General features: G+C 44.7%; 1 protein-coding gene across 2 annotated transcripts; it reads left to right on the top strand.

Annotated features, from left to right (window-relative positions):
* The first annotated feature begins 157 nt into the window (after nucleotides 1–157).
* LOC148652885 (voltage-dependent calcium channel gamma-4 subunit-like) lies at nucleotides 158–22,970 on the top strand. Of its 2 annotated transcripts, XR_015925461.1 has the most exons (5): nucleotides 158–992; nucleotides 13,896–13,979; nucleotides 14,730–14,870; nucleotides 16,265–21,402; nucleotides 22,204–22,970. XR_015925461.1 is itself a non-coding variant. In XM_088600125.1 (4 exons), exons 1-4 carry the CDS (start codon nucleotides 770–772, stop codon nucleotides 16,786–16,788), a joined length of 972 nt encoding a protein of 323 aa, XP_088456251.1. In that variant the 5' UTR covers nucleotides 158–769; the 3' UTR covers nucleotides 16,789–22,970. The 2 variants fall into 2 exon arrangements, 1 of the variants encoding a protein (XP_088456251.1); XM_088600125.1 differs by having other exon boundaries at nucleotides 16,265–22,970.
* The last annotated feature ends 26 nt before the right edge of the window (nucleotides 22,971–22,996 follow it).

Genomic DNA, 22,996 nt, shown 5'->3' with positions numbered 1-22,996 from the left:
GGAATTGGGCTGGGGCGTTGTTTCGGGGGGGCTGTGGTGTCGTTGAGAAACCCGGGGGAGGGGAGAGTCCACACCTGCCCTGTCCTGCTTCACATCCCTCCCAGCTGCCTCCAGAGGAGGCGCAAAAAGAAGCCGTGTTCAGCTTCCGCCGAGCAAAGATTGATACATCTTCCATCAATCACACCTCTACGGCATTCCTCCTCGGGCTCTCCATACGTTGAAATCCATCTCCTCCTACTGACCAATTTCTGATGCATTTCTCTTTTCTTCCCCGATTCCGACTCAGCCGAGTATTTACATGTTTGTTTCCCATTGGTTACTCCCGGGGAAGGTGGGGTCAGAGGAGCGCTTCAGAAGCGCTTTCTGAATCAAACCGTCGGAGTTTGTGAAAGCGGCTCCCGGCTGAAAGGAGACGACGGAGCGCTAGACGACCGAGCGGCAAAGAAGCAGGCAAGAGACGGTCGGCTCCGACAGCGGGAGCTACTGAAAGGTTTTGTTATCCCCCACCTCCCCAACCAAAAACAAAAGATTTCGAGAAAGTATTCAGGGTTTTCGTTCCCGGGTCCGTACCGTGCACGACGCTCCTGTCCGGGATTTTTCATCCAAGTTTGCCACCCATCAAGGAGAAGTGCTGAAACTTCGCAGGAAATGCGCTTTGACAGAACTAAGACCCAACAGCCGTGACACTGCCCGGGGACACTATGAACGGACGCTTCTCGGCTTGACTGGCTTCAGTGTGTGCACGGAGCGCGGAGTATTATGAGGCAGCATGGCTTGGTGGGATCGCGGGGTTCAAACGCTGTTGACCACAGTGGGGGCATTCGCAGCATTTAGTCTGATGACCATCGCGATCGGCACGGACTACTGGCTGTACTCCAGGGCGTACATATGCAATGCCACCAACATCACCACGGACGAAACTCAGTCGCAGCCCAAGAAAACTAAGGGGGATCTCACACACTCCGGGCTTTGGAGAATCTGCTGTATCGAAGGTATCTCTGGCAGCGTGGGGTTTCTTTTCTTACAAATCCAAAGTCACACACTCAAGAGTACAGAAGAGGGGGGGGGGGGGTTGTTTAAGCGGGCGTGGATGGCCGTGAAACCTGTCTCGCTGTCGTCTGCAGAGCCGTGTAGTTGAATGTAGAGGGTGGGGAGGCAGAGGAAAAGTTACCGGGGAGGAGCGGAATCGAACTGTCTGAGAGAGGATATCGGTGGGAGGGGGATTGGCGTTTTCACAGAAGCGCAGACAGCGAGACACAGGTTATCGAGTTCAGTGTGGAAACGACAAAGAGTTCATTTTCAGGTGTTTTATTTTCTGACCCGGGGTTCTACAGCTGAAAGATAATTGCTAACCTTTTTTTTTCTCCTCATATATTTGTATACAGTGTAGGCTATTACTAGAGAGTAATAAAAAGACTGTTATCCACAGGTTTCTTTACAGAAAAAAAAAGATCGTTTTCTAAAATAATCATTGATATATATAAAAAAAGTATCCAGGGGTGGAAAAATGCGCGTTGTACGAAATATCAGAATCGAACGAACGGAGACGTAACATGCGCTTCATAAACAGTCTGCCTTCATTTAGCTCTTTATTGTATTTGATGCTGTTGCTTGGCAACTGCATCTCTGAAATTGCTATGGAAACATGGGCAAGGTATAAAAATAGACAAGTCTGAAAACGCTTTTTTGTTGTTGTTCTGGGAAAGAAAAAGTAATTTTATGTAGGAGATCACTGAACAGATTTCCGATGTTTTTGTTGTCTTCGTTTTTCTTGCGTTTTCGCTTCTGCTTCGCGTGTTTGTTTTTTTGTACAAGAGTAAGGGTCGGGGCGTAGTTTCCCTACAACTGTGTATTGTTCTGTAAGATAATTCTTCAGTAACTCACAATCTATCACACTTTATTGGAGATACCGACGTTTTGTTTGTAGACACTGTTTTACAATTACTGCAACCTTCTCACTCTCTTTGAAGTCACTTATATTTAAAAAAACGATCACGAAAAAGCACAGCAGACCGACTCTTAGGACTGGTACATTTCCAAAAACATTCAGTTTATTTGTTGTTCACAATTTTTTGAATATTGTTTTCAATAAATAACACAAACAACATACATGGGAATATCATTTCACGTTGCCGAGATCTTGCCTCAAGGGTGGGGCTTCACTGCACTGAGTCACAGGAGCCCCTAACATTAAACAGCAAGGGACATTCTTTGGTGAATTAGTCATTTAGATCGATAAGCCTATTAGTTACTGCTTCTCTATTCAGATTCCCCATTCAGCACCCTGAACCGTCCTACCCCGATTGATAAAATACGACTTTTACACGTCCAGTTTAGGTGTCATTTCGATTCCGTGTAAGTCTTGTGTGCAGTTCTCGTCATCACGGTGCAAAAACGATACTGCTGCTCTGGAATCAGTCCAGAGGAGAGTAACATTCTTGAGTTCAAAGCAACGTCCTGCACTGACCGTGTAACGCAACCGAAGCCTTTTCATCTCCAGCAGACTACGAGGGAACGTGCTGCACGTTTCCAAATTCCGCTTCAGCTCTTGCAAAGTCAAGCCCGTGGATGTCCCCAGGATCAGTAGTGAAAAGCGATCCATAGGACCAGGGGAAATTAAGGGAAAGCGCATTTAAAATGGAGAACCGGAGTCACCGCTGTACACAAAAGGTCGTGGGAGTCTGTAACAAGCCGCTCGGCCATGTTCCAACTCGATAGCCTGTCTTTTTCACAAGAACGAATTGGACGTATTCCTCCGCTAAAAGCGGTCCTACCGTAACAGCCTCCTCTCATTTTATAACAGTTCTTACATTGCTATGTTCGCCTCCTGTGGAGGTGGGGTGGGGGGAACCTTCTTTTGTCCTCAGAATGGTACTGATCTAAACGATTACACCAGTATGCGAACACAAACATGCCCCCCTTCACAACCTCGGAAAGTCTCCTGTACGAGAGAGCAAGTTTCTGTTGCTCGGAATGGGTGCTGCGCCCACAGGTCCTACACGGTGAGCACGCTACCGGCAGGCTGCAGCGATCAGGCGAGACCGCTATCCACGGTCTGTGGTGCTGAACCGCTTCTGTAAACCATTAACATTCCGCCGGCGTGAACACACGGCAGCGGGTTTCACGGCGACGGGGAATTAGACAAGCCGGGGTTGTCCTTTCCCCACTCCTGGAATGTTTCTCTCGACGTATGGTCTTCAACTGTTAGTCATTTTAATTCACATATTCCTTTTTTAACTTACTCCACATGGACAATGGTTCACGATTCCACGCCCCCCCGTTTCCGCGTGAAAATAAGCATTGCTTTCGGTAGAGCCCCAAGTCCAAGCGAGGCCCCCCAAATTGCAACTAAGACTACAAGGTTTTCATGGGGACATGGGGTTTTCAACTCGCAGTGTTTCTTCAATTTACCAAATCACTTAAATGCTGTTAATTTTTATGGCGAGTGCATCTCGCCTAGATACTGACAATACGCCTTACTGCTTATTCAATTTTATTATTTAAGTCTTTACCGGGTTTTCTTTTTTTTCGAGATATTTGATACTGAGAGGCTTTCAAAAGTCCCTAAATGTTCTTTTCGTTTTGCAAGGTTCTCTAGACATTTGTAAGAATGTCATTCATTCAAAAAAACAAGAACGAGGTAGACTTACTGACGATCGGAGATTCACAATTAAACTCCCTTTCTTCTGTTAGTTTTTTTCTGTGAATTTCAAATTTGCATTACAGGTTTCGAATTATTGTTATGTAAGTCTCATATGTTCTCATATGGAACGCAAACGCATATGATTAAAGCACTTAAAGATTTTATATTCTTGCTTTTATTTGGTTCTTTGGTTTTTTTTATAACGCAGTGAAGATTGAACCACAGAGCACAAATATGGCCCAACACGATCTTCAAGTGTGTCTTCATGAAAATAAAAAATCCGTCGACAACGAGGGTGTTCTATGTTAAAAACAGAATTGGTAAAGCGGTAAAATAATTCTAGGTATATTGAAAGGAAAGTCAACTATATCTAGAGAACTACATTTAAACACCATTCAGAAAATAAGACAGAACTAAACTGATTTGTCTCGCACCTTTTCCGGATTTCATTCCTCAATGGCTTTACAATCTAGCAGGTTGCAGCGAAGGTCTGAGTTTCGCCTGATGAAAGACGCTTTTGTTGTTTTGAAAAAGGTTGCCTTGAATGTGCCGGGGGCATTCATCACAATGAAGCGCGCATCCTCGCACTCCTGCTTGGAGGTCACTGTCTCTGAGGCTGAAACGTGTTTGCAATCCGAAGGGACAAAGACGCTCTGTTGTGATAAACAGGCCCGGCTTTCTAAATACTTCCAAATACTTCAACTTGTAAATCCCATCATTGCAAACAGGTTACACGGACAGTGTCTAACTTGCACAACGCTAATACAATTCCTGTAAGTTGTACAGTACGGGCTTGACCAGCTCACACTGAACAGACTATCCCGCATCTACGTATCACTGCGGAGATATGGTGTCCTACAAAACTAAGAAATGCCTCTCAGTCCTCGTCAGTCTCTGTGTGTTTCAGGAGCTTTCAATCTGTCCTTTTGCAGTCAGTGTGACCTGTCACAGTATTTGTACAAAGGTTACCAATGTCTCACGTTGCCCTCAAGCAAGCTGATAAAAGGAAATCTCGCAGACCTGTTGCAATTTGTCTGGATACTCAGATGAGAGGATTTACACAACATGGCACAAAAATAGCCTAACACACTAACAAAGAAGAATATCACTACAGCACATGAGACATCCCAAAACAGAAGAGGAGCTTTAGGGAGCCTCCGTCATCCAGTTGCCAGTACCTTGTTCTGGATGAAGTCTTTATCAAGCTTGTGTCAATGACTCAAGAGCCCAAAGCCTCGCATGAAAGTGACAAAAAACGTGTCTCACATGATTCGCCCTTCAGAAGGAGTGATCTCAGGAAGAGTGTGCACGTACTGCTCCTGCAGCGAGGAACTGGGGTGAAGATAAGTTGTTTCGGGATTTTAACTAACATGGGAAATTGCAAAGATGTTATGTGTGAGTAGTGAGCCGAGGGCAGGACCGTTGACCTAGGCAGACTGACAGATTGGGTGTGAGCCACCACACCGCCCTCCGGCGCCTGATCCCAAGTGAGGGCACTGAATCACTGATTCAGCCTTGTTGGAACGAGCAGCAGAGGGCTGAAGACATGCACCCGGGTGAAGGTGCTGGTCAGGGGGCTCTGGAATGTAGGAAAATGCTTGCGACTGATCTGAGCATTGCAAGCAGTTCTTGTCAGGACGTCCATTCCCCTGTGGAGCCCAAGACACACTTGATGTGTTGATGTATTAGTTCAAGGATGGATAAAAATGATTTCGAGTTGAAAAGAGAAACAGCCATTGCAGTAGAAGTGTCTGTTACCAGCTGTTTTGCTTTTAGACATTCAGCACAAGACCAATGCAAAGGTTAAGGTGTGAGCTTGGCCGCACATCGTGTTAATTGTGTTTCTGGCACAAACCAGCAGTGACTGCAGATTTATGCGGTATAAAGAATACATATCAGCCAGAAAACCATCAGAAACCACAATATTCATGTCCTCAGCAACAGGCAGATCCGTTCGCGTGCTTCACCAGGTGACGGAGGTGGTGTAACCAAGCTCAGCAGAGTGTGCGCTCAGCACCCTAATGTGTGGTGAAAGGACTTGCAATGAAGCCGCCGGGCTTAAGAATCGGAGCCAGGGCACCATTTTTTAAATCGGTCTGTGCAACAGAGGAATGATTTATCCAGGGTGATTTGGTTTGTTAAAAAAAAGTAGGAAAGAAAAAAAATGGGGACTGCCGCTTTGCTATTCCCTTTGGCACTCTACAGGTTTGTGATTAAAATGCAGCAGCTGAAAGGGCAGGGAGGCTTTAATTAGCCAGCAGGCTACAGCTTCCGGCACCGCTCTGCGCTGAAAAGGAGCGATAACAAGCAAACTGTTCTGTGCCAGACCTTGTTTTGAGAGCTTTACACTGAGAGCTACTCACATCTCAAACATGATCTCGCAAAAGGATGTTCTGCCCTCATTGGCCGACGCAACGATTCAGCTGCCAATCAGTCATTTTACGGCCATCTGTAGCTCCGAAAACCACTGAGCGATGAAGTTGGCTCTTGGCTGAAAAATGCCGTTTCCAGCTCGTTCCCAAGTTCTGACGCTCAAGCATAAGCAAGGGGAGCGTGCGCGCACACGCACACAAAGAGATCCCTTTTCCCCGGGGAAAGACAGGTAATCTGGTGTTTTCCATTCGGCTACAGTTGAAAGTCTCACTTCCAGAAACTGTGCCTTTACTGAAATAACCTGTCCTGACAAAGAGAGAGGCAGAGTCTGTCACTTGTATACACACAAGCGGATATGTAGTTATTGCCACCTTGGACCTAAACCAAAGTTTTCAATGCTCACTCAAATTTGAGTCAGTGTTACACTCACGGAGTGTCTAACAGACATTTTTGGAGGAAGGTTAGATCCCAGTCTCGCACACTTCCACTCTCCTACGTATATGAGTCTTCCACCCTGATCTTCCCTTCGCATATCTCTCTTAAACCCCCCCTCCCCCCGATTCCCCGTCTCCACCCCTGGAGCAGCTCCCTCGCTCATTCCTTGCCAGCGGTGGTGGGGGAGGAGGGGTGCAGCTGGGTGAGTCACACCAGATACCCTCTCCATTGCTCTTCCCTCTCTCACATTCATTAGGAGCTTACCGAACTACTGAATTAGAATTCCACTCACACACTCGCACACTGTGAATTAGAATTCCACGTCCGAAACATTGTGTTTTCTTTCTTCTTTTTTTCAGCATGGAATAAACCTATTACTTGTTCCTTTGCAGCCTATGCAAGCTGACGCAGCCCCCCAACTGATCTACTACTGAATTAGAAGTTTACTTAAGTCTCTTTATTCATGTACTGTAGCACGTGGTACTTGAAATAGTTTTAAAATACAGGGCACCCACACACGCGGTATGCCTGCTACTGTAGCTGCAATCCAGATGACACTGAAAGGGTGCCGGCTAATCAGACTTCCCACGGCTGGGATGTGTGTTTTCACAGAGGAAGTGATCCTCTTCAGGGTATTATACACCAGTACAGGCGTCCCAGCAGGGGATGAGCTGACAGGCATGAAAATTTCAAAAGCGATTCACCAGCTGATAGACACTCATCCCTACATACGGCACATAATCACAGCGATGTGTAAAACACTCATTGAAAAAAACAAACAAGCAAACAAACCAAGAGCCTGGCTCTATTGTGTGGATTGTTGCTTTTACCATTAAAATGTATTTTGTGAATGTGAGCCATGCAACGGACAGTTTTTAGTTTTACTTCGAATGCTTTTCTGGAAACCCGTTGAAGGAATAGATGCATTGATTTTGCATGTGGATTAGAAGCTTCAGCTGCTCCAGCCTGGTGGTTTTCAACATTTTAGTAATGAATCAGTTTTAGCGATGAGGCATCTTTGCTGCCTGCTCTCTAACAGTGACGCCATCCTGCTCGGAGCTGAGTGTTATGTATTGATGGTATCAGCCCACCAGGTTGGGGTTTGGTATTAAAAAAGAATGAAGATGTCAAAGGCTTCCTTGGAGACATTATGGAAATCTGATTCTTGGAACAGACCTCAGGTTGCTATGGAGAAGATGTGCTCTGTAATGCACTGTGCAGACAGGCCTGAGGGACCAGAGCCCTTTTCCAATGCGCTGCCATGTCGGTAGATGAGGTTTATTGCTTCACTGTGAGATGCTCGTGCAAAAGGCACCTGACTTCTCATATTACAAAGCTTGGATATCCCAACCGTAAATCATCTGGACAGGACCCTACTTTTTCATTTGATCTCCTAAAAACGGATAAAGTACAGACATTAATAAAACAACAACACAGAAACACTGGACTACATGAACCGCAGTTCCAGCTAGAGCTGGAATTGGAGATGTTCAGCAAACAAGTGCTGGTTATTAATTATTTTTTGTCTCGGTTTTAGGCTGAATGCATTTTTTATTCAAAGATATGAAAAGAATGCACTATTTTATCTGTTTAATTTCCCTGCCAGATTTGCAGGCACAATCTAACTTAAATGTTGTCTCTGAGATGTTTTTATGAGAATGAGAGACACTGAATATATGAAATGTTTCCCCACCTTGTCCCTATCCCTGTCAAGCAAGGGCTGCTGTGTTGCCTGGTCAGTCAAACAGGACGAGCCTTGTGATCTCTATAGAAACTCTGCTCATCATTGCAAGGAATCCAACATGCTCCCAGGCATTCCTGTACAAGGAGAAGATGGAGAACATGAGCCACATGGCTGTGATAAGCAAAGGACAAACCCACTACTCCAGAATGCCAGCCCCCTAAATGTGCCATGGGCTTTCTGAACACTCTCAAGAGTCCTAGTTAGTACTGACATCGTAACTGCCTCATCTTAAACTTTTTAAACTGTTACAGATACCGGCACCCAAAGTCAATTTGTGCAGTGTAATAGTTTATTAAAGTATGTTAAGGAAATATACCACTAGGGACCACAATACAGGCTTTCCTGCTTTCTGTTAAGCATTAAGATCAGCCATTTTCTTAATCATTGCATAGAGTTTCACACCATGAAAGCAGAAAGAAATGTAGCAATTAGGTAACTACATGTAAAGTCTACAAGTACACCAGTAGATCTGTTGCTTGGACTGTTGTGGTTTATACCAGCATGGCAGTTCTCTACGTGATATGGAATATCTTGCAGATTACAAAATGATTCTTGACCAGTAGAGGCACTTGCTTTGAGAAAACAGAGTTCAATGGTGCAGACTTTACCTGTTCAAACCTGGGTTTTGAACTAGCTGGCAGTGACAAAGATTCCCCAGGGACTGGTACACGATCAGCAGAGCACAGCTCCCTCTACACACCAGGCATCTGCGGGCTTGCGTTGATGTCACTGTGTTGCACCTTCGGTCAGCACTAAATTCCCCATAAGGCTCTGCGGGGCTCACCGCATGTCAAAGGAGTGGCTCTGGGAGCTGGACAGGTCAGAGAACAGGTCTGCACCTCCTCGAACTCCCCGCGCAGCACAAGCCCTGCTGGCAGAAAACCAGCACTGGCTGTCATGCATTGGGCTGGTATAAAACACAAAAATAAGAATTATGCAATTCAAAGTCCTTTAAAAAAAATCCAGTATGTAGAACATTCTTGAAGCACACTGAAGCAATTCAAAGAAAGAGATTTTAATATTTATGCTTAATTGAGATCAGTATTGTAATGTATTATTCTATTAAAACTATAAAAAAAACATATTTTTGCCAAAAGCCAAACTATTTTAATGACTATTTTAAAACTATTTTATAACTATTTCAGAGTAACACTATCCAGTTTCAATATATAAGCTCTTACTTTGTCCTGGAACAAATGTCCTTTCTTTCTAAAACGAGTGACTAGACAGGGACGCTTCTGCTCTGTTTTCTTAGACCTATTTTTTTCTAATTAACTTGGTGTTCCTGATTAGATAATAGACCCAATTAAAAGCATGCTGTGCCACGAACATTGTGTCACAGCTAGATGGTTGTTCTTCATTTCACCCCCAGGGTGGGGATATACTGTAGAGCCAGACCTGGCATGGCAGTGACAATCTGAAGGTTTTTTGTGTCCCTTGTGCAATACAATATATTACTGGGATAGGAACTGGGAACCGTACCTCTGACCACTGGGAATGTTCATATTAAAGTGGTAAACACGGAAACTTTGTCTACATTTGCTGTTATGCATATACTGTTTATATATATTTTAAATGTACGTCTATATCTATGTATCAAGGAATATATTTTTAATATATAGGAAGTTGAAAACAGACACACCGTACCAGAATCTGAGACATTCCCTTCACGTTCTGAGTCTTGAGCTTCAATTCCAGCAAGAGAAGCCAGAAACAAAAGGCAGCCGTTTTGCCCATGCAGCCCACTCGGTAGTTAGTCATCCCGCTGTGTCTTGAAAGTCGCCAGGGTGTTCCAGGGCTGCTCCATATTCATACAGACCTTCCCTCCTGTTCTCAGTCTGAGATGCATTTCCCCTTAGCTTTCACGTGTGTCCTCTGGGTCTCGTTTCACTGTTTATCCTGAAGAGCTCCACAGGGACGAGGGTGTTAAATATTTGAATCTGGTCTCCTCATAGTCTTCTGTGCTCTAAAGTACAATATTTAGTTTTTTACTAAAGTAAGACTTTTACACGTTTTTAAACTTTTTAAAGTAAAATATTCAGTTATTTTGGCCTGTCATTCATTCAAATCCAAGAACATACCTGGCTGATTCCAGATCCTGCAAATGTTCAGGAGGAATCTGACACTGTGGCTCTCCTGTGTGTAAATACTCCCCAGCCCCCCTCCCTCCACCCCAGCTGCACCCTTTCTGCAGCTCCCTGGCTCATTCCTCCTCCCTGATGCCTCCTCAGCCTCAGCCTTAGTTCACACTGCAGTTTTAGGAGCACTAACCCCTTACCTGCCGGCTCATTTCTTCGTCATTGGAATCTGACTCAACTACTGAATATTGTTTGAATATTGAGAATCCTGGTGATCAAAACTACTCTTCACCATTTTCTGAATGAGGTTTTACCCGTGCGCTGTACAGTTTGGTCATGACATCCCTTATTTTACATACTATGCTTTTAACTCTATATTCTGGGATTGTCTTTGCATTTGTATTGCTTTCCTACATTATCTGAATGTAGCTGTGTCAACATAAATATCTAAGCCTTTGCCGTACATCATTTCTTCAAAGCTCAGTTTCTCTGCTCTTACTACCTGCATGTAGCACCATGTACTTTTTGAATTTCCTTGAGAGTTCCTAGAGTGTGTACTGATCCTCCTTTTTGCCATCATCTGCAAATTTCACTTGTTTACTAAAAACGCCAGAATGCAGATCACTGACGTTGATTAGCAAATACGAACTGTCCCAATCTGTGCACGACAGAACGTTTTGTTTCTTCCTCTTCATATAAAACACACTTTCAGGAACATTTTCCTTTCTGCCTTTTTTTCTGTTTTTTTTTTAAGCTATTATTTCTCTTCTGTGGGATCTGATTGGTCCCAGTTTTTCGTCCTTGTGAAACTACGTCACCATCAGCAGCAGCAGCACTGTTGCGGTTCTTCATTTTATTATTCTCATTCTTGTTATCACTCCATTCTGAATGTTATGATACAGACGGGCACCTTAGTAATGCAGGGCAGTTATTTCACCTTGTATGTGCTGATTGGAACATTCGGACAGCCTTGTAAGGCAATCTTCCCTGTCCACATCAATTATTTAGCATTAGAGCATATGGTGAATTAGTCTTTGCAGAGGAAAGGCTCTGATTCAGATTACCTATGAAGCAAGCTTTTTTGTGTCTGCCAGGCTGCGCTGAACACGAAGTTAATTAATGTGTAAACGCTTGTGCACATGAAAGCAGAAGAGAAGGACCTGGTTGGGAGGAGAATTAAATCAGAGTGCGCACGTTTTCACACGGCAGCCAGGCTGCTGCTGCCAGGGCCTGGCCTGCTCATTCACAGGCCGAGCCCGTGGAGGTGTCTCACACATTATGTAATCACGCCACGGCCATGTCTGCCGCTGGCTGTGCACAGATAAACACTCGAAGGCTAGCTTCCGGTGAGAAAACAGAGGTTAGCTCTCCGCCGCGCCCAGGAAATTGGACCGTAGTGGTCATAATTAGTGCAGAGAGGGGAGGGAAATGCGGTGTGAGAACTGCAGAACAACACGCTGAACATTTCAGTGGGTTAGCTCTATGGACCAGGTTCGGCTCTGAGTTTCAGTTTGGTAGCCTGGAAGACGGCAATCTTCCTTCTTTTAACGGAAAACGGAAATGTTAAAAAGGCGTGACGTTCTGTAGGTACACAGATGGAAATCTGATTCTGTTGTGCCACTTCTGAGATCGGCTCATGGGCGCTGGGGCTGTAACATTTAAAATGGCCATTTGCAAACTGGTCAATTGCCAAGCATTGTGGGTAATTAATTGCTAGTATGCTCTCAAATACACAAGAACATTGCTAAGTAGTGTTTTTACAGATATAAGTTAAATAAAATGCTAACAACACAACAGTTTGGATCCCTGATGAATTTCTAAATGTTTAATGGTGCACTGGTGCTGGCTTTTCAGAAATGAATACACAAGTGATTGGGAGCAAAAGGGACTGGGAAACGTTTTTGAAGCATGTTGCTGGTGTATTTTTTCAATGGAAGGTCTTCGCCACATTTGTTCCGGCTGTTCTAAATCATAATCGTTCCCAGCGTGAATTTTTAAAGCTCTACAGTACATCGCACACAAATCATTCTCTTTCTGTATTTCAACTCACACATCCTTCCTCCACCCCACCTTCACCTCTGCAGCTGCCCCCTGGTAACTCCACACTCTGCAGGGGGCTCCAGTCCCCTCGTCCTGCACCTCCCTCCCACCTCAAACACAGCTCCAGTAATTCTTGGGTATCGTTATCCCTCTTTCAATACCAGTCAAGCTTTTGCCCTTCCTGGGATTGTCTTTGCGGTCTTGCGTCATGTCTGTGTCTGGACTGTGATGAACACACGGAGAGCAGACAGCTGGAAGATACATTACTACTACTTATATAATAACTTACTACTTATCCAGCCTGGGCTTCGGTGCTGGAGAGGAATCGCACTTCGAGCTGAAAAGGCGGGTGGCAGATGGCATTTTGCGCAACCCCATCGCAGAGGAGCACATGTAGATGTCAGCCCTGCAATTCAGAGCCCCTGTTTATCATAACCAACCTGTCAATACAAAAACATCACCTTAATTCAAAATAAGAAGAAATCAAGAGAAGGTCTAATCTGACATATGCATTCTTGCTTTCAGTGTATATGATGTCATAGTTTGAACGTTTGGATTCCTGTTAGCTGACCTTTACATATTGTACATAGATAATCTCTCTCTATATATATATTGTCAGCATTTATAATTCATAATGCATCCTTAGTGAAACGAAACGGTGAGTATTTTAAACCTGATTAGCATTTTTGTTACTAATGTGATTCGTCACTTCTTGTTTCAAAGAAAATAGTGAATGAGGCATTTTGGGGTGTTTAAAAATAAATCCCTGAGCATATGGGGGATTGGTCACATTAAATTAAACAAGCCAGTGTCTGACAGTAATTACAGAGCAATTACCATGCCAATATTCTAGAATTTTTTCTGGTTCATTAGAGAATGGCTAATTAGGGTTAAGGTTAAAGCAGGGGCTAGAGATGCAAATTACTTGAAAATGCCGTTAATTACTGACTAGTTTAAGGAGATTCTGGACTAATTTAGCACCGTCTTTCAGAAACGGAACACAACGTTTTGAATTTGGTCATTCTTTCTGCTTTTTATTTTTATTTTAGCCTCCTTAATTTACCTTAAGAAAAATGTATATTTGTGTACAGTATGAACAGTTGCATGGGAGGGAATACAGGGATGTTATTATCAAAAGCTTTAATAGCTCCTAATTGGGAGCAGCTAACTGGTGCTTTTGGTGATGGTTGCCTGAAGCACTAACTGCAGGGCCTGTTGAAGGGTTAGGCTGTAAGGAGTTGAATTAATCCTCCCCTCACGACTACAGGAAAGGTGCTGTGAGTGCAGGGATGGACGTGCGATTGCAAGAATTCAGGAAGTGCCGCCCGTGTTCTGCAGACAGAGAGACCTGCATACGGCCCCCTGGTCTGGGCTGACGCAGGCCCAATCCCACTCAGAAAATGTTGTCAGACCAAATACTCGATACTCTTTGGGTGCTAAATGGAGCCGCTGATGCTCAGGGCCCAGAGGAAAAGGGGGAGACTTCAAAAATCCCACAATGAATTTTGACGGTTGCATAGGGAATGGGGAAATTTCTCCCATTCCCATCTCGGATTTATTCCCGGCTACTGCTCTTTTTTAGGCCTAAACAGAGGAAGCTGTTACCGAATCAATCACTTTCCAGAGGACAACGACTACGACACTGACAGCTCTGAATATCTTCTCCGTATGTACCCTGCTTCTTCAGTGTGTGCATGCCCGTTTCTGTCTCATGCTGCTTTTATTTCTGATTTACAGTCCTGTAGTTCTCAGGCATGTTCAATCTCAAGGACATTCTGTAAGCTACATAAAATGCTTGTAACTTGCATTTGTGATCAGTGCAATAATAATGCAATATTTAAACTGGGGGGGTATAGAGGGTGAATATTTTCTGTAGCATATAGGGAGTCTGATTGAGAAAATTATAGCTTTTTACTTTCTCTGCCATTTTTCATTCTTGGAACACCAGACCCTTTAATTAGAAAACAGACTTTTTCAGAGAGAATAGTTGAATGGTGAGGATTTTGCAGTAAAGGGATACTTAGAAATCACTTGAGACGTCGCTCACCGACGTACTGGAACAAAACTACGAGCTGCTGAACAAAGCGCCTTCACAGGCGACTGCAGCACAGTGCAGAAACCTGCGTGTGAGTGAAATCAGTCCTTCAGCCATAAGAACCCAAGTGATTGACAGTGACTTACACACAAAGCCAGTCTCAGTGGGACTCCTTGTGCTCAGGGAATATTCCCCTGCCCTACGAGGCATGCCTGAGCCAAGGCCATGGTCACAACGGAAACAACTGTCCAGTTGCTTAATCCAATTACGCTGGAGTGGGCAGTTTTCTCTGGCAGTTAGTCCACACGGAAAAGCAGCTCCTGTATGTGAATATGACTTCCTTTTCCCAACCACATGCACTACAGCTTCTGTGATCTGCAGGTATAGTTCGTGCCTCCAGTATATTTCCCATCCTCAGCACCATCCTGCTGCTGCTCGGGGGATTGTGTGTGGGAGCTGGGAGAATCTACAGCAACAAGAACAACATCATTCTCAGCGCTGGCATCCTGTTTGTAGCAGCAGGTAAGGAGCAGCATAAAGCCCTCAGCCACTTAAGTGCACATTTGTCTGCTGGTAGCAAAGAGGCAGCAGTCAGACAGTAAGATAACTGCACTCAAAAACCATGAATTGACAATGTTATTACGAGATATTATATCCGTAGTTACTGAGGAGTTTCTTTGTACAATACGGTGGTGTATTAAAAGGGAACATGTTTTGGGATTAAAAAATGGATTGCGTTTCACATTTCTATTAACTGTGTTAATAATATAGAGTTTTATAGAGGATGTATTTGAATATGGGTGATTATAATTTAGAGACAAGCTGTAAAGTCCAAAGTCCAAGCTATAAAGTGCTTTTCTGTGAGTACAGTAAATAGGTGGAATTTTGAAATGCTTTTGCTTTATAATTTCTAAGCATCCATTCTTCTGGTAGGCAGGAAATATGGGTTTAAGAATCTCTCAGGGTACATAAGTTAACAGAAGCTGACTCCGCACTTCAAAGTTATTTTACCAAAGAAACAAAGGAGCCTCATATGGAAATTAATAATCACCATGGAGACACATAGCCAAGAGCTGAATGCTTGTACATTGCTGAGGAGCAAGAACATTCCAAATGAAGACCAGCTGGGTCTGTGGGTGCTGCTTGTGAGGAGTTCAGCAGGCTGACATCCTCCAGATAAAGCAAACAGCAGCGTCACCACATTAGTAACAGGGTGCAAAGTGATAAGCTTATCCCCAAGAACACTGTTCGGCTGCGAATGAGACAGTACAGCAGAACCTAAACAGCAGGGCTGAGGAACTCCAGCCCCCTCTCTGTGTAAGAAAAGTAAGACAAGTGAGTTCCTAATGTGTTCTCTTTGGCCCTGCAAAACCACAAACTCAAACCAGCCTGTGCTCCCCAAACCCTGGCCCTCAGACCGACACCTGTCCCAGAAGCTAGTCTGACTGGCCCCTGTAATAACATCCCGTTGCATTCATGCAATGCAAAACCCTTTTAGCTTAGGTGGAACATACCATAGGGAGCTGGACCCAGGTACAAAAAAATGTTGAGAAAGAGACTGTCTGCCCTGATCCTGCAGGGGCCATCCTGCTGGTTTCACAGGAAGAGGAACGTCCTCAAGGGCTAAAGATAAAGGCAGTGTGGTAGCTCTCTGCCAATTAGTCAAATCATAGATGCGATGAAGTCATCAAGACCCCATCTGGTACGAAAACCCCGTGGTTCCCCAAGACAGAGACAGAGCGTTCTTGCTGACTCAGCCAAGGAAGCTGTTCGGCTATGAGCATGAGAGGAAGGCAGCAGCAGACATTGTAGGAGACGCCCCAGGAAAGGGCAAATGCCTCCTTATCTCATGCTTCAGAAACTCCATTCAGCTACAGACCGTTTCCCTCCTTCCCGTTTCTCTCTGTGCCCAACAGGTCTGAGCAACATCATTGGCATCATCGTCTACATCTCCAGCAACGCGGGAGACCCCAGCGACAAGAAGGATGAGGACAAGAAGAACCAGTACAACTACGGCTGGTCCTTCTACTTCGGGGCCCTGTCCTTCATCGTGGCCGAGGCCATCGGCGTGCTGGCGGTCAACATCTACATCGAGAAGAACAAGGAGATGAGGTTCAAGACCCGCCGGGAGTTCATCAAGACTACCTCCTCCTCTTCCCCGTACTCGAGGATGCCCAGTTACAGGTATCGCCGGAGGAGCTCGCGGTCCAGCTCGCGGTCCACCGAGCCCTCCCCGTCCAGAGAGACCTCCCCCGTGGGCCTGAAGATGGTTGGCTCCGTCCCCATGGGCGACATCTCCATGTACACTCTGACCAGGGATCAATCGAAATCCAGCACCGGAGCCTCCTACAGCCCGGAGCAGGACTCCGGCTTCCTGCAGGTGCACAACTGCTTCCCGAAGGACAAGGACGGGATTAACAGAAGGACGACACCTGTATGAAAGCACGGGAAGACTCGGCTGAGAATATCAGCAAACGAAAAAAAGGAATAAAACAATAACAACAAGAAGCTCCGGATGAAGATGTTATTTTGCAGAGGAGGGCCGAGGACTCAGTGCAAACTGACGTGGGGAGTCAGGATAATGGGTATTAAATGGAAGCAGGAAGATAGCATCTCCTTTCTGGAATGAAGTGTCAACAAACCTGAGTGATGTGCAGGAAAAGAAGTGAAAGGAGATGGTGGTGGGGGGAGGGGGACAATTAGGAGCACCGAGCCTGAACTCATGCATTAAAATACTACACAGGTACTGGGGGAAAGCCATCCGTGCATTTTAAATAGCACTTTGTGAGAAAAAAAAAGATGATAGTTTTCAAAGTACAGTAAAACCAGATTTAGTAGCAATATATTCTGTGATACACAGGAAGCCACAGTGACAACCCCCTGTCCCAGCACACCTTTGAACCTGGAGATTCCTTCTACGGTTTCTGTCATCGATGTTGTTGTTGCTGTTGTTGTGAGTCACGTGTCTGAGTAGATGTTTCTGAAATACCTAAGCCTGCATCGCATAAACTGGTGCTAGTTGAAATGTAGCCGCAAAGCAAAGGCCTCCCACCCCCTCCTCCACCCCCACACACCAAGTTTCCCGCAGGTTCTGTTTTCCTGACGTTTTTCTGGGCTTGCTTCTCCGGCAGTCAGGGAGAAAAGCTGTTTGCTCCGTGCTTTCGGTTCTGCTCCTGCGCTACCTTACCAAGTGTTCCCATCCATACAGCTTCTGCCCAGCTAGCGTCCGCGTCACAGGCACAGAGACCCTGCCATCACACTGGTCTTGTCATCGGATATTTTACACACTGGAACGGGAGCCTCAGATTTCACAACAAAAATTGAACTTATCCTCAAAATCTTATCGTCTAACACGTTGGGTACCTAGAAACGCTCCAAGAATAGGCAGGACTTGACTTATTTTGCTCAGGGAAGGTGTGGTCATGGATTCATTTTCAGGGGGGACAACAACAAACGCAAAACAAAAGTTTTTAAAAGGCTCGTTTTTAAAGAAGAAATTTTACCTTTTTTACACTTTTTTTGTAAATCGCAGAAAGACTGTTACTGTCCTGGCACAGCGATAAGGAGACGCTTTTCTTCTTGCCCTCAGAGTGACCGTGTCTCAGGCTTGGAGTAACGTTTGAAACTGTGCATCGTTCCAAAGCAGAGGTCTTGTAGGCGGCAAACAGTGTTTTTTATGCAGACTCATTTCATATAAATGCCAAAGGCGCTGAGAAATGCAAATGGAAGAGAACCTGATGTTACTTACAGCTTATGTGAACACATCAGCAACCGTAAGAAAGATCACCTTGGTCTAAAAAATAGTCTGTATGAACTTAATAAATGAAGACAACTGACTTTTTCCTGCAGTCAAACAGCATTGAAATTCACATCTTTAGAGTGAAAACCTAATGTTTAAGTACCGTCACATCAAACAGGAAAAAATCAGTACTGAAGGACTCTAATTACAATAGAGTGTGTATTGCTTTCTGAAGGACATTTCGAATGTGTTCGGCACAGTGCAGAAACGAAGGGCTATGAGGAACACTGGCAACAAATTTGTCCCAAAAGGTCTCTCCTCCTTGTGTGTCCAGCATTATTTCATTGTAACATTGTAGTCAGTCATCAGTCAAGGGAGTATCTTGATTTTACAGTGATGCACAGATCAAAATTCTGTATTACTATACTACAGTATTTTATTGTACAGTATTAAACATATTTTCCCGTTTTTCTGGGTGAGTTCCAGAAGGCTCACACCATTCTGCAATTCAGAATCTCTCGTCACTCAATTGAAAAACAGCGGGAGAGAGAGAGAGAGGATTGTGTGAATCCTTTTGTTTCCTGGAGATCAGTGCAATAACTCTGCTGCCAGATCACTGCCTGTTTTAAAGCAGCCCAGTCTTGTCACTTTGATAAAGCCAGCACTGTTGATCCTCAGCATAGCTCCCCACCTCCCCAAGTCTGACCCTGCAGCATGTCTCTTATCTGGCAGATCATTTAGTGTCCGATGGGACCAGTTGTGCGTTTCTCTTCTTCTCTAATCCTTGGCAATACCCAGGAATGTTTGCAGAACTCCTAGGGCACTTAGAGCTACAGAATCTATTTACCAGACCCTGTGCCCCTTGCATTGTCTGCTGCACCATTCCCTGACTCAGCCCTGTAAGGAACCTAGCAGAGCCCAGAGAGCCATGCCAGCACTAATATGGCAATACAATCTGCCGTTTTGCATGGAAAACCAAACAAGACATTCCATTTTTCCCTTTTGCTTTTGTTTCTGAAATGGGTCCATTGACGTGGAGCAGCACCTACTCACACGCAAATGTTACTTTGAAGATCCTCTGCCAGGCGTGACATCTGCCTTGTTTTCACTCATGTCGCTGGGAATTCCATGTAAGAAATTATGGGAATCTTGTGTATGTTAGAGTAAAGCTGGAACAGCTAATTAAGCTAATGAAGATGCCTGCTTTGTTTCGGGGTTTTGTCACAATCTTAATTCCTACACATTTTAGAAAATAGAGATTGGAGAGTTGTGCTTACGTCCCTCTGTTTCTCATACTGCTGTAGCAACAAGCTCATTTTCAGAGGCATTACGCTGGAAACATGCCACAGTTTGAAAAGAGATTTTGTTCTGCAGATTCTTCAGACAACCAGAGCTTGCAAGCTCTATCAGAGTCTCTCCTGTGCCACTGTCTGCCAGTTAAAATCAGTCTGACTGAATCACAAAACGGCAATATTAAGTCAGTCAATGGCGCCCAGTGGTTTATTTAGCTACAGCATCTGACAAACACAAGAAGGATATGCAGGTACCACAACAATTGGCACTGCACACTGGAGTCAAACCCAGGAGCCAGAAACAGGGAGACAGTGTTACTGACCAGTACATCTCCTTGTTGCCCAGCAGCTCTGCTATCACACACGATATAAGCTGGACGAAAGAAGAAACAATCCGAGCCCATCGAGGGCCAGATTTCAAAAGTTGTTTGTCTGCTTCCAAACTTTAAAACCTCAGAGGACTGCAGGTCCCTGTGTGGGTCTCTGATGTGGAGCAGTGGGCAGGAGATCGTCCTCAGTGCTGAGCTGTTTGTCTCACTTACAGACGTTCACAGCATGTTGCAGGAGCAATGGCTATGGTCTTACTTGTGTTAAGGGTAAAGACATGGCCTTATAAAACCAGGATATTTGCAAGAGTAGAGTTCTGCAAAGATCAGCTTGAGAATCAGTATTGAACAGCCTGGTTTGGCAGTGGGGCGGAGATATCGGAGAGTATCACATCTCTTTTGCTGCAGCTTTCTCCTGAGGCTTTCTTTTCTGCAATTCTACTTGAAACAATCCATGTAACCTCATTTTTTCTTCACATCTGAACTGATTCCGTAAGAACTTTTTTTTCTGGCAGAGGAACTGATCGTGCCAATTCTTCCTTGGGGATCTGGCCTGCACAATCGAGCGACTGGGGAGGGCGTCAGGGTGGGGGCTGGCTGTTCACTTGTTCTCTCTGAGGAAATTCCCAGCAGAAAGAAGATGAAATAAAATAAACCAGCCTGAATCCAGACAGTGGAGAGGAGCAGGCAAATGATAACACTAAGAAAACATCAGCCAAGATGAATAAAAATGTCCAATTTTAAGGAGGGTGGAAATTGTGAATGTCAGCACACTGTTTTTTCTTCTTTGCACTGTTAGCTTTGAACTTCCATTCTCCTCCTTAAATGGTTGACATTTACCTGAATGAAGGTTAAATCCCTGGTTTTCTTTCATGTGAAAGAATAATCGCTTTGTGGCTCCCTGCAGCTGTTGCCACCAGCCTTCTCTTTGCCTTTATCGGGGCATGTTAAGCTAATTTCCACTGCGTGCTGAAACTGAGTGTCTTCCCTGAATAAAAGGACAATAGGCAAATAGCAGGTTCTGGAAGCAAAGAGCACAGAACTCCCAGCGGGGTGCAATAACAGTGAATATCTAGGCACTGTGAGAGGCCCAGAGTCTGGAAAATAAACATCACAAAAACGAGGGACCACTGATGACATCTCTCCTGTCCCAGCCAGATCAAAGTGGCAGCACAAAGCCCTAAAACCCAGTGTTTTGATGCCTTTACAAAACCACCACCGTTATCAGACCCAGTCTTTCACTGAGTCACTGTGCTCAGCTCAACATCAAACGCCGGCATCGTTCTCCGCCCTTTGACTGCCAAGAGGGGTGCAGTAGAGAAACAGACACGAACAGAAGACGGCCGCCTCCGGTGGAGGAGATTTACAGACTTTGCTCCAGCTGTGTCTTTTAACCAGGTGTCGTAACCCTGCAGTTTCCCTGAGTTTGCGTCCTTTGCTGAGACTTTTCCCTTCCTGCTCCACTGTGAGCTTCTGCAGCTGCGTGGAGAGGGAGGCTGGGAGACTTCGGCTGTGGACCAGTCTCACTTTGGGGATGGTCACGCCGCAGCTAGGGCAGGAGGAGGAGGTCAAAAATGTTTTTAAAAAAATTATAGGAGTTTTATAACCACTGGACCCGAGCATGAAGCTAAAGGGTGCGAGCTTGAACTTTTGAAGACACTCACGTTCCTTTGGGCTTCTGTGTTCTCAAAAAACAGGTATGTGCAATTCACACGAAGGCCTGCCCTTGCTGCTGTTATGTGCCTGTGTTTTGGAGACCCAGCACAATAGCAGGGCTGATGAGGAGATACAGCAGCTCGCTGTCCCTGTGCTTAATTCCTTTCTCACTGCCTCGCTGCTCACAGCACAGATGAGCGTCTCACGTCTAGCTATTTTCCTCCGTGACAGCGTTTTAACACAGTTCTCACGTTTAATTTACTCTACCGCTGAGGAGCTATTTTCTGTCTTTATAGAGCATCAAGTAAGACGTGATCAGAAAGATTGATTTTTAATTTTTTTTTAAACCTAGGATAAAGAACTTCACATTGTACATACTTGAGACACCGGTATGGGAAATAAACTCCAGGCTTTTATAACCATCTACAACTTAAGCCTCGTTTTTAAAACTAAAACAAAAGATTGGGGGTACTATTTTGTTTTAAGAAGTTATAACTTGAATGATTCAATTATTGTTAAATGTGTCCTTTTTTGTTAGGTTCACTTGGGAGGTGTATTTTTTACGAAAACAAAAATGAGAATTCTATTTTACTGTTTGTAGATTTGTGTATGTTAAGAAGAAAAGCTAATTTGTTTACATGAAGTCTTATTCTAAACAATGTGCCATAGTTGTACATACAGTAGGTAGTTTCTGGTGACAGAGCCATCGCCATGGGAATCTGCAAAATAACTAACACGTGGAATGCACTATATATATTTTTCCCTAAGCCTGTGCAGCATTTATGAAAACAGAACTTCTATTTTGTTGTTGTTACTTACGGTTTATTTTAATTCTCCTTCAGCTGTGTTTGTCAGGTGTGCTGCCACAACGCTCTTCTCTCTTTGAAATCCTGCCCCCACCAGGGGGCGCCAGCCTTTCAGACCCGCTGCCTCCACTCGCAGCGAGTCGCTGTTACTGACCGACCCTTGCTGGTCGGACCTTTTGTGACTGTGTGTGCAATAACGAGGGCGTCGACGGGACCAGAAGGCGCTCGGGATTGTACCCCGAGCAGGTCTAGGGCCCATCTGAGACTGCAGTGCCAGAGTGAGGAACCTCCTGCTGGAGGAAAAGAACTCTGACACGGAAGACAACCCGCAGGGTGGTCCTGAGGGGCCTCGTGACAGCTGTGTTAGAAACGAATCAGACAGAAATGGAAACGTTGATGCGGACAATACTGTCAGTGTTACACTGCAAGCTCAGTACAACGACTAGGAGATTTGTCTTAGGGTTGCTCCAAACAGCACGCTACAACTGTGTTTTTCAGTGTCAGTTTTAGAGGGGGTTAAAAAGACACCCTTCCCACCCTGGAGCAAATGAGGCTGTGTTGACCCTTTGGTGGATGAGAGGTACGTAATTAAAGTGTAGTCGGCTTCTTTCTCCTTGGTTGGTGTCCCTGTCATATCACTATCAAAAAGGTCTCCTTCTTTATGTACTTAATATACTGTACATGTATCTTTGAGTGTAATTTATTTGTTGTTTCTAAGTGTGTACCGAGTAAGACGGAAAGGCCAGTCACTCCCCTTCTTTGTATGAACAAATTAAAAATAAGCAAAGTTGTTCTGAAAAATGTTTCTTGGAGAGTTGCGTTTGAATTG

The sequence above is a fragment of the Lepisosteus platostomus genome, chromosome 11 (assembly GCF_059453375.1).
Source record: "Lepisosteus platostomus isolate fLepPlt1 chromosome 11, fLepPlt1.hap1, whole genome shotgun sequence".
NCBI classification, from domain to species: Eukaryota; Metazoa; Chordata; class Actinopteri; order Semionotiformes; family Lepisosteidae; genus Lepisosteus; species Lepisosteus platostomus.
Note: the sequence above shows the minus strand (reverse complement) of the source record. Positions and strands in the feature narration are given on the sequence as shown.